Consider the following 11,963-nt stretch of genomic DNA (forward strand, 5'->3'; position numbering starts at 1 on the left):
TGCTACAAGGGACCCCTTGGACGAGCCCAGTCGGAGCAGCAACAACAGAGGCCCACGAACGCTTCTGCAACCGCAGTGAAGGAGCTTGGGGCGGGTGTGTGGGGAGGTGAGGAGCAGCCGGCGGCAACAGGGCGCTGCGGAGATGACCATGGCTGGCAGGGAGGTGGTCCGGACAGCCACGCTCGTGATGCCCAGAGCGGCCGCAGCCCAGGCAGGTGACAGGCCGACGACAGTCGGCGACGAAGTGGTCCTCTACCAAGCAACGGAAGCAGAGCCCATAAGCTCTCCGCTTGAAAGCGAGGGCGCGGTCGGTCTCCTTCTTGCGGGGCGGGGCAGATAGCCTCTCCAACCTCCGGCGATGCTGGCCCCCGACCTCCACCCACCCCTTCTCCGTAGATGCCTGCGATGCGTCGGTCACCACCGGCGGCGTGAAGTTCGGGGGGAGCCGATCTGGAGGTGGTGGCAGCTTGAGCGGAGGGAGGATCCCAGGGCAACCCTCGGAGTGCGCGCGAGAGTCCCCGTCTTCATCCTCAGCACCGGCAGTCAGCAGCTCTCGATCTGGATCGGCAGGGGAGCTAGGACGGTGGGGAGGAGTGGGGGGTTGGTGGCTGGGGAGGGATCAGAGGGGGTGTGGTTGGTGGTGGGAGAGGAGGCCATGGTTAGGGGTGGAGGACCGGAGGCGAGCTAAGCCGCCGCGGCGGCGGCGGCGGCGGAGTCGCAGGAGCTAGGTCGCGGGAGCTGAACGTATGTTTTTCATCGAGGACGATTTTTGAGCCCATGATCAACTTTTATGAGCAACTTCTTTATACTGGGCAAATCAAATGTAGGTCCATGTGGCTTCGCGACAGGGTTTGGAAACACTGCTTGTGGGTGACCATGGGATGCCCGTAGCCCCGTAGGAGAGACTAATAAACATAGCATTCAGAGAAATAATTGATTCATCACAAGTACATGCAGTCTTTCTTTGGTCATACATGCAGTTTAATTTTTGTTGGCAGACCATTTTACTCAATTTAATTATCTTATTTTCATTTGAGAACATCTTAATGTGCAAGTGTTGGAATTCTGGTTATATTGATGTTTTTGCCGTCAGTACAACATTGCCATGTACTGATATATATGGGATAATAAGCTTCAGTGTATGAAGCTGTTGTTAACTTCTGCTCCCATCATGCACGGCGTTATCCCTTGATGTATAGCTGCACTTATTAGCAATGTGTGTCACCTGTTAGCGATGTACACAGTGATTTCTGCAATTCTTACGGGAGAGTCACCTCTGTTTAATGCACCTGTTTCAGTAGAAGCACAAGCAGCCCTCCATGAAAACTTCTACAGTTTTATGTTCACATCACAATACAGATACACGAGTTTTTATAATTAAGTTGGGACATAAGTTTTAGTGTAGTTTCTGATTGTATCTTCAATGACTTGTTGGACAGCCGTACTTTCTAGCATATCAACCTGATACAAACTCTTACATTGTTGTACAACTGTTTCTCTAAGAAGACTCTTACATTGGTTGCAGTTGCCTGTATTTGAGTCGTATATGGTGTAGTGTAACTAGATCTAATGAATGACTTAGTAACGAATTAAGTCTTGGGACGAGTTACCAAGTATTATAAAAAGAACAAATACTAAGAAGACTAGGCCCGTAAGGGTTTGATTTTTCTGGTTTTTTCGGAATTTTTTTTTACCCCTGCCAATTGAGCGACACGTATGCACGGTGGCTTTCGTGAAGTGGTTGATCTCTTCTCTCTTGGACTGTACCTGTTTCTTCTAGAGGTGCATGGGCTTATCTTGTCTCATGTGAAAAGATGGTTTGACTGCATGGGCTGATTTTGTCTCATGTGAAAAAGAAATATTGTATGGGCTGGTATACGTGTGCTGCTGCATGGCTGATGCATGCATGCATGTGTCCACCTTTGCATGTTTGTAGTTCCAGGTTTGCACACGTTTGTGTTCTGGGTCCTTCTTTGCTTGCCTATAAGTAGCTCCTTGTTGTGTTCTTCTCTCATGTGTACTTTTGGGTCTCCATCTCTCCTCCTGATGCTGCCCTCCAGCCTCCACCCGAGATCCCACGGCGCGCTAGCTCGCCGCTCCGGCTCGCCGGCCGGGAGGTGCGTGCAGGCTACACCATGGATTGGGAGAGCCGCATGCCATCCTCTCCTCATGGATCTTCCTCGGCTCCGGCTCCGTCCCTGGCCTCCAAGGCGGATACACGGTGGTGGCCTCCCCATGGTCCAAGGTGGCATGCCTGCAGCTGACTCTGGATAGCTTCCTACCCTGTTGCGCTCCATCCTAATCGACTCCCCTCGGTCTTCCCTAGCTTCGGCCCTGGCAGCAGGTCCCCTCCACCTGTCCCACGGCCACGGTTCCTGCCTCGCTACTTCAGTTTCAAGTTGTTCCTTGTGAAGGTACACATCGCATCTGCATTTCCTCTCCTCTGGTCTGCGTGGTTTCCTTAAACAAGTAGATGAGTTATTAGTACTACAATTTCATCAGATCTAAAGTTGGGTGCATATGCTACAAATTCTTAATCTAAGAAGAATGTTCAGGTGTTGCGTGCAGGTCTGTGGTGAGGACACCAATTTGGGGGTCCAGCTCCTTGCGTGAATGTGCAAGGAATTTAGAACCTGCATCTTTAATATAACATGGTATATTTATTCTTAATCTCTCCATTATGTTGTGTCCATTTTCTTGATGGAAGTAATTCTGGTTTAATTTCACATGATGTTTAAACAAATAAACACATGATGTGCTGAATAGCTGACATACATAGGAAGTACTACATTATTCTCAGGTATTTATTGTTCCTTTTGTGATAGTTTTCTCTCTCCTAAAAGTAAAATGAATCATTTTTAATCCTTTGAGCAAGGTTGCCCAAAGTAGGGCGCTCAGCCATTGAGGCATCATCAATTTCTTTAAGAAGCTTCGCAAAATCTGCTCTTATACTAAGAAGATCTAATATAGGTTTGTTAGCCTTATAGGGTACTATATACTGAACACATGATATTAAATATACAGTAAATTGCACTGTGAAGTGAGTATCACTAGTGCAGAACAGGCTTTTTATCATCGGTTCGTAAGGGCCTTTCGTGCCGGTTCTGCAACCGGCACTATGGAGTGGAGACTAAAGGCCCCCCTTTTAGTACCGGTTTGGCACGAACCGGCGCTAACGTGCCACCACGTGGCACGAGCCAGGCCCGGGTGCGTGTAGGACATTAGTACCGGTTGGTAGCACCAACTGGTACTAAATGTTTGGGTGTGTTTTGGTTTTTATTTTTATTTTTTTCTTTAGTTTTGTGTTTTCATTTTAATGTAGTGATTGTTTTACATTATAATGAGTTGTTAAATCATTAGGTGAAAGTACCGCAGATTAGTTTTGATTGGATGCATGTGGAACCTAGCTAAGTGATCAAGTATATGCCATATCCAGTGATCAAGTAATATGGATATGGCATATACTTGATCACTTAGCTAGGATCCATTCAGTTGAAACTAATATGCGGTTTCTTTCATAAATGATATAATAACTCATCATCATCATTGTCATATTAATATAAAAACTCTTGCATCATATCATCACCAACAACAGTATATACTAGCTAGCAAAGATATTATCAAGTTCAACATGGTCATGATATTATAAGCATTCATAACACCACAAAAGCAAATCACTCTTTGAGATTAAGTTCAGGACGAAGAACATGGACACGCATGAGAGGACAACAAGTACTAAGAGCATGATAACTAGCTAAATCACTCCTGCTGCTCTCTCTCAGGTAAAATAGCATAGAACATGTATAGCTCTTCTGATTCATCATATTGGAGCATGCAGATGAACCTGTCTCCTAATCGTGGGCTGCGCTTCTGATTGCTGCCCTCAAGTACTTCTTTGCGATTGTTAACAATTTTGCTCCAATCTTTCACTATTAAGCATTCATCGCTTTCAGAAATCCTGAATGCACTCATGTGCACTGTAGGATATCTTGGCCGTAAGCTAACAATTAACATGCGACCTTTAGTCTCGATCCACTGAGGCACAACTATCATCGGGAGTCCCTGTTAAAGAACATCGTATAGTAATTAATATACTTAGCAATGAAAGTTCAGCTTGAAAAATAATGTATGCAAAAGATGCACTGAGGACTAATAGTAAAAATCTTACCATCTTTCCTAAATACATGTGACCGTAGTTCAATATGATCACTATTGATCGCACGTTTTGAGTACTAAAATTTTCAAATTCAGGAAAATGATTTCTCTTAACAGCATCAAGATCCGCAAGCCATGAAACATAATGACTTATCTCCTCGCAGTTCAGTTCAGCTCCGGGACAGTAGTAGGTCCTGTCTACCAAGCGCCGGACATGTTTGCTTGAATGAAAATAAGCTGTCAATAGAAATTAGTTGTCAACTATTTTTGAATAAACAATATCAAAAACATAAATATGGTTGAAAACTCACATAATGGTAGAACTGGAGACGTCGGCACATCGACCCAGATGTCCCTATTACCTGCAATATCATCTTCCGGACGAATATCAAAGGTGATAACCATATCAGGCTTAAATGCAAAAGCCTTGCATAGTGCTTGCCAAGTTTTGCATTCAAAATAGGTGTACGTGTCTGCACTGTATAATTTGACGTTGAAAGTATAACCAGCATGCTCGGTCTTCAGGTAAACTCTCTTTACCTTCATAGTTTCCATAGCACTGAAACCTATCTTATCCAAGACAAAAATTCTTGCATGGCAGGGGATGCGCTAGTAGAATAGTGAAAATTTAAAATTATAAGTTGAAGCAAATGAAGCATATATAAGTCATGCTTAATTATGAAAAAAGACTTGTCATTGTGACTTACTGTATCCACTTCGAAGGTCTCATCCAGCTTGATGCTGAAGCGCCTATCATCAACAAAGAAATTTCTGTCGCACAGGCCGCGCTGGTCTTCACAGAATTCGCACTTAATGAAATCTTTTTCGTTGTCAGACGACATTTCCTATATTCATATAGGTGAAACATTAAACACTTACTAGTTTTATTAATTCAACTAATTCAACTAATTCAACTACTTCTATTAGTTCAACTAGTTCTATTAATTCAACTAAGTATTTAATAAAAATAAACGTGTTCTATTAATTTTCTTACTAAAATAAAGTAGCTAGTTCCATATAGTAATATTTTAATTAGATCATCAAATCTCAGATATCTAAATTTTCTTATTAAAAATAAACTAGTTTTATTAATTCAACTAATTCAACTAAAAATTTACTAAAAATAAACTAGTTCTATTAATTTTCTTACTAAAATATATAAAGTAGCTATATATATATATTAATATTTTAATTAGATCATCAAATCTCATATACCTAAATTTTCTTACTAAAAATAAACTAGTTCTACTAATTCAACTAGTTCAACTAAGCATTTACTAAAAATAAACTAGTTATATTAATTCAACTAGTTTAAATAATCTCATATACCTAAATTTTCTTACTAAATAAACTAGTTATATTAATTCAACTAGTTCAAATCTCATATATATATATACCTAATTAATATCTAGCTAATTCATCTAAAATTGTCATTAATATTTAACATCTTTTTCATATAATTCTTCTAACATTAACATTCTAACATTCTTATCTACGTAATTTATCTAACATTAACATTCTAACATTCTTATCTACGTAATTTATCTAACATTAATCTAAACAACAGAAAACAGAAAATAAGTAAAAACAATATGTGTGTGTGTCTGTGTGTGTATGTGTGTGTATGTGTGTGTGTACGAGCGGGTGGCGGCGGCATACGGGCGGCGGCGCGAGACGGCGATGCGACGGGGACGGCGCGACGACGAGCGGCAGGCCCGGGGCGACGGCGCGATCGAGACGGCGACGTGGTACGGGGCGGCGGGGGCGACGGCGGTGACGGCGACGACGGGCGATGAGGGCGACGACGGTGACGGCGACGGCGCGCGGCGGGGGCGGCGAGGGCGGCGGCGATGTCGCGCGACCATGTCAAGTTCCAACATTTCCAGAGTTCATTTTGTAGTGATTTTCATTTTCACCGTAATTTAGCTCTCTAAATAAATCGGTAAATGACTGAAAAACAGCAAATGATGTCAGAACGTGTTGGAAATTGATGACGTTGCTTTGAATGATGCATACTGAATGCAAAAATAAGTTGGAGTTCAAATGACTGAAAAACAGCAAATGATGTCAGAACGTGTTGGAAATTGATGAATTCGCATTGAATGGTGTGTACGGAACGTAAAAAAGTCTGGAGTTGTAATAAGTTTAAAAAAAATGAAGTGCCCATGTAACAGATGAGTTCTCGTCAGAATTCCTGATACTTCAAAAAAGATTGTCTAGTTTGTACACGAAGTGCGTCCAGTTTTTGCCGTAACACAAGAAGTCCGGAGTTGTAATAAGTTATTAAAAATAAAAAAGAGGCACAATGCTCGTTAATTAGCTTCAAGCCTTTTGGAATAGTGCAAACTGCACTGCACATAGCTCCGTGCATTCTACACTATTCCTCAAGGCAAGCTAAGCAACGTGCAGATGAGCATTGCGCCTCTCCTTCATCGTCTCTGCACTCAGGGCTTATAAACCGCTCCTAGTGCCTCTCTCTTCGCGAGGTGGGACTAAAAAACAGCTTACTAAGAAACTATAGTACCGGTTCATGGCACGAACCGGTACTAAAGGTGCCCGTGGGGCCACAGCCTGACCACAACCTGACGCAGCATCATTAGTACCGGTTCGTGACACGAACCGGTACAAAAGGTTGCTCACGAACTGGTACTAATGATCTCCGCCCGCCTAGCAGTTGGAATCGGCACTAATGGACACATTAGTGCCGGCTCAAAATCAAACCGGCATTAATGTGCTTCACATTTGACCCTTTTTCTACTAGTGTATGTATATATTATCCACACAGCTAGCTTCTCTTGGGACTCAACTACAAATCCCATGTCAGACGTTTTAGAACCTACAAGCGAGGAATGCTCCAGATGCAGAATTCAAAACAGACTGCGAAAATCTTAGCGATATATGCTAGGACCTGATGGCAAACGCATATACATAAAAGATGACGAATACCCACCTACAGTTTTTAATCCCATGTCAGACGGCAACTTTGATGTGAAAAGAAATTGAAGGAGTATGTGTTTAGGAGTCGAAAGAAATCCCAGTGGTATTTATGTGTTTAGGAGTACCAAAAGAAATGACAGTGGAATTTTCTTTCATGAAAAATAAGAACGAAAATCTGTACTGATAGCTGCTTAGAGTTTTGAAGATCATTCTTTCATGCAAAGTGCCTCCACTTTGTAAACATCAACCTATGTGTATTGATTTACACATAACATCTATTTTTTTATCTGATCAAACATGTACCCCTTCTGTAATGCTTATAATTTCTATGAACACATCCAAGTTAATGATAGCATTGACTTTATTTTTGTTTCCTGCAGCTTACTGAAGCTGAACCTGAGCTGCTGCTTAATTACTGAACCTGATGAATACGAAGCCACTCAGACAGAGCTGCAGTGTTGTGGCTATTTGAGATTCATGGGGTTAAGAGGATATGTGAGAAGGAAAAGGATTCTGAGCTATGAGTAGAAACTAGCAACACTCAACTGTAGCAAAACATTTGCAGCTTCGGTGTAAGACTGAATCTTCTGATGATGATTAGCTCTTTTGGTGTTTGGCTGTGACGACTACTATATTACACATATGAAGCCTTAAAAAAGTGGAAAAGATTGTACACCTACTAGGGTTTGATCTTTTCTTAGCCAAAGAAAATAGCCTTTTGTGTTTCCAAAACTATTCCTATTCTAGAAAGCCCTTTCAGAACTACAACTGTAGTAAAACAAAAATTGATCTTTGGCTGTAACTATTACCGCTAGGATCTTCTTACATTGCATAACCTACACTCATGCATGTCGACATAAAAAGAGCATAAGCTCTAACCAAATTTGATCGATTCTAAATAGTTTGTTAAGCTGAGAACTTATTTGCTTGATTTTTTCTGTTTGTTGTTGTTGTAAACTAATAATTATTTAATAGTCATCAGATCGTTTGCATATGCGGCGAGGAGTTAGTGTTTCACCACTGCTCTATTCTAATGAAAGCTGAGATGCGATCTTTTTTAGTATTAGTTTCACATGATGCACCCATTTCTGCCTGTTCCTTTCAGTGATAAGAATTTTGAACTACAAACTGGATACAAAATGACACCGAGTGATGTAAAATTACCCATTATTTCTATGCCAAGAAAGCAAAATAGTTGATGGTGGCAAGAAGCCCTGAACCATCAATGTGCTATTACTGAACAAGATGATATCTATTTGGATAAGTTTAGAGCTGGAAATGTTTATATTCTATTAAAGGTTTTTCGCTATAACATTTCTGTTGTCAAGAGATGAGCCCTAACAGGTTCTGAATAGGTACGTGGATGATCTTGAAATACCTAGATGATTATTCTTTAAATACCTGGATGATTAATTATTCCGCATAAACAAAGTCACATTGTCATTTTAACACAAGAAGCAAGTATCGTTCCATAATAGAAGTAGCTACTGTTTGCACTGAGTAGCAAATTCATAGTTATTGGCCATCAAGAAAAGCAAACACCCATGCCGATGAGATATACCTGTTCCATATGTCCATGTGGAAGTAGTAAACTCTTTCACCTTGGCGAAGCACCAACGGCCCAGCGCAAGCATGCCATAGCTCCCTATATAATGGATCACTAGAACTCCCTGCACAAAGGATTCATCATGTGAACCAGACATACAATTCAAGGGACCATTCACCTTAACTTATAGCAGATTTTAACTGTTGATCATGATTTAATTTAACCAGTATTACTGTCTAAACTGGTATTGGATGCAGGGATCTACCACTTACCTGACGTGGTAGCACCAATGTACAATATAACCATAAGATTTTCACTTCTCGAAATACAGGAGCTGCACCTCTTTGTTCCATTTCATCAACGAAACAAGAGTACTATATCAGTTAAGAGGCCACGGTGCACATAACCAAGAGAAATTGAGGGGTGGAAATGTATCAGTCAGACTATCAAAATTAGAAATTATATATCAGTCACAACAAATGCACCAGTTCATCAACCTAGACAGTAATATTAGTAAAAGCTGCCTTTTGCTAGAAAACAATGCCGGGTCGCCCTGAATTATAAGAATTTAATCACTATTTTTCCTATTAAAAAAGAGTCAAGTGCCCAAGTCCACTTATCTGATTCATAAGCATCCACCCAGGAACTGAGCATTCTAGAAAAAACAATTACTCGCCAGGGATTCAGGAAAGCTCAACACAGGCAGAAGAAGCCGAGGAAACGCACGGCCACCAGAACATTAAGGGAAGCAAAGGAACCGAAGCTGAAGCACCCAAAGCACCGGAATTAGACATATTCGCCGGCCAGCCCAAACACGGCCAGAATTCAGGAGCAAGGCCAATCTGCTCATCCCATGCGCAGCTCCACCGATGTTGGCCCACAGCACCACGAGAACATGAGTGAGATGGCGAGAATCGTACGTGTCAGAGGAGGCGAGGCGGGAGATGTATCCAATCAATTGTACTAGCTATCAACATCAATGAACAAATCAAAGGCACACCTGAAGCACTCACAGCTACAGAAGAGTGAATTGCAAAAAACATCGACATTAAAGGCTAGGGTTGCAGAAACCACACTTTTATAGTTTTATGCCAAAAACCACTAATTCTGAGGCTATTTTTTTTGCAGAAAACACTAGTCACTCAGTTTGCTCGTTTTAACCCTGATTATGATAGATGGAGCCCGCAAAAGCTGACGTGGCATAACGGTTCGGACTAGACGTCGTTAGACTTTTCTTTTTGCAAAAAACTCCTTTCTTAAGAAACAAATAGCGACTCCCATATGCTCAAGAAAAGAAAAACATGGGGAGTTCAGCCAGGAAAACAAGCCGCTACCGCCTGTTGACCGTCACAGTCCCCTCGACGGCCGCCCGTGAACGCCGCCGCCGGCGGCAGGCCTGTGCACGCCGCCACCCCTACGTATCCGCCAGAATCTGGCCGGGAAAACGAGCCGCCACCGCCCATCGCCATGGTTGTGGACCTTTGCCGTCGCGCCCTTCCCTCTCAGCCAGCTCGCAGAATTCGACCGCATCATGGCAGTCAAGCACGACGTCGAGGGTGGGGACTCCAGCCACACCGCAGCAGATCCTTTTTTCCTCCCGGCCTCACAAGCTGCGCCGTCACCGTTGACTGACGTCCGAGCCGGTGGAGCTCGAGCGCACCGGCATGCGGGCCGAGGCCGCCGAGCCACGAGCAGCAGCTCCACAGCGCCTCCTCATGCGGCGGCCAAGCAGAGGCATCTCCCTGCGACGTCCAAGCAGTAGCAGCTCCGTGCGCCGGCCGACCAGCAGCTCTACTGTATCATCCCTGCACCGGCCGAGAAGAAGTAGGGGCCTGCGCCGGCCGACCAGCAGCTCTACTGTATCATCCCTGCACCGGCCGAGAAGAAGTAGGGGCCTGCGCCGGCTGACCAACAACTCCCCGTACCTCCCTGTGCCGGCCGCCAGCAGCTCCCCCGCACCTCTCCGGCGCTGGCCGAGCAGCGCCGACCGCCGGCGCTGGCCACGAGCACGCTGCCACCTCCGTGGAGGACAGACGAGGAGGCAGGCGACGGGGTGGGGGCTGATTGCTTTTTTCATTTTCGAATGAGGGTGTCTTTGTGAAATTACAGGGACTGTTTTGTAAATCTGTATAAATCCCCTGCCTAACATTGTCAAATGTCAACCGCTATGCCACGTCAGCTTTTACGGGTCCCACCTGTCATAATCGTCACTAAATGGGCCAAAGCCGCCAACTAGTGTTATTTGCAAAAAATTAGCCTCGGAATTAGTGTTTTTTGGCACAAAACTGTAGAAGTGTGGTTTCTGTAACCCTAGCCTTTAATGTCGATGTTTTCTGCAATTCACTCGCTACAGAACATCATACTCTAAATTCTGTCCCAGGAAAGGAATCGATAGAATTGGAACAAATTCAGCCATCTGAGTTGAGCAACTACTGAACCGAATCGAGAAGGATTTTATACCTTGAAGGCGTAGGCTTCAGCCTCGCACAGAGCCCTCTTCAGCTGGCCGCTCCGGTACCTCTCTGCAAGCGCAACCATAACAGCAGCGCATCAGCTCGATTCGATCCGGTCTTCCACCGTCGGCGGGACCCACTGTGGTTTCTCTCACCTCGGACGCGACGGCAGAGGGAGAGGACGCCTGGATACCGGCGGTGCCCACGAGCGCGGCCGCCACGTCCGCGACGACGACGGTGGCGATGGCGGCACAATCGTACAGGAACTCCATCTCCTCCTCCTCCGACGGCAGTGTTCCCGCGTCGAGGTGAGGGGGGTGGCGCCGTCGGGAGGAGCTCGCGTAGGCAGGCCGGAGGTGGCCGGCGATCGGCGGAAGATGGTGGTAGTCTTTCGCGGTGTGTTGTTTAGCTTAGCGCAGCAGGGGGTTGGACAGGTGGTGCGCAGAAGGGGGTAGGTGAGTGGACAGGTGGTGTTGGTGACTTGCTGCTCCTAATTTATTTATTTCTCTTCGTTTTTTTCCTCTAGATAGTAGAACTGAAGGTAAAACACAATTGGTGCTTAAATTATTTGTGTAGCTGTGCCATTCTATATCTTCACAAATAGAATCTCAAGGCTGTGATTATAATGCTACTACTGATATGGGGTAGCAGAGTATGGTTTTATGAAGATATACCTTTGTCAACAAATATGTTGTTGCATTTATGGAGATCTTCGCATGACAGCACCAATGTCCAAAATATGTGATACTAACAAGATGGATAAATGCAAGAAATTCTCTAGATACTAATAGAAGTATTTTACTATTCAGATAGAATATGTTGTACATGTACTCTATTCTCAGTTAATAATTCAGTTGTGTTTTTTTTTTGGC

General features: G+C 43.9%; 1 protein-coding gene and 1 long non-coding RNA gene across 5 annotated transcripts; one reads left to right on the forward strand and one right to left on the reverse strand.

The window, feature by feature from the left end:
• The first annotated feature begins 639 nt into the window (after positions 1 to 639).
• LOC120971808 (uncharacterized) lies at positions 640 to 3,956 on the forward strand. The gene is made up of 2 exons (XR_006668451.2): positions 640 to 2,414; positions 2,556 to 3,956. It is a non-coding gene; the product is annotated as an uncharacterized lncRNA (long non-coding RNA).
• LOC109777816 (uncharacterized) lies at positions 3,600 to 11,745 on the reverse strand. 4 transcript variants are annotated; one of them, XM_073503340.1, is made up of 8 exons: positions 11,247 to 11,745; positions 11,099 to 11,160; positions 8,911 to 8,980; positions 8,654 to 8,762; positions 4,863 to 5,000; positions 4,467 to 4,764; positions 4,169 to 4,392; positions 3,600 to 4,062 (listed from the first exon to the last, which is right to left on the reverse strand). In XM_073503340.1, the coding sequence occupies exons 4-8, from the start codon at positions 8,660 to 8,662 to the stop codon at positions 3,760 to 3,762; spliced, it is 972 nt and encodes a 323-aa protein (XP_073359441.1). In that variant the 5' UTR covers positions 8,663 to 8,762; positions 8,911 to 8,980; positions 11,099 to 11,160; positions 11,247 to 11,745; the 3' UTR covers positions 3,600 to 3,759. The 4 variants fall into 4 exon arrangements, with proteins under 4 accessions (XP_073359441.1, XP_073359440.1, XP_073359439.1 ...); XM_073503339.1 differs by lacking the exon at positions 8,911 to 8,980; XM_073503338.1 differs by having other exon boundaries at positions 8,911 to 11,160.
• Between the last annotated feature and the right edge of the window lie 218 nt (positions 11,746 to 11,963).

Source organism: Aegilops tauschii, chromosome 7 (assembly GCF_002575655.3).
Source record: "Aegilops tauschii subsp. strangulata cultivar AL8/78 chromosome 7, Aet v6.0, whole genome shotgun sequence".
In the NCBI taxonomy this organism is placed as follows: Eukaryota; Viridiplantae; Streptophyta; class Magnoliopsida; order Poales; family Poaceae; genus Aegilops; species Aegilops tauschii.

Excerpts from the sequence above, each read along its gene's own strand:
- LOC109777816 (XM_073503339.1), bottom strand. Across the intron at positions 4,765-4,862 it reads AGACCTTCGAAGTGGATACA|CGCATCCCCTGCCATGCAAG; the intron begins GTAAGTCACAAT and ends CTATTCTACTAG. Across the intron at positions 4,063-4,168 it reads ACATGTATTTAGGAAAGATG|GGACTCCCGATGATAGTTGT; the intron begins GTAAGATTTTTA and ends GTTCTTTAACAG.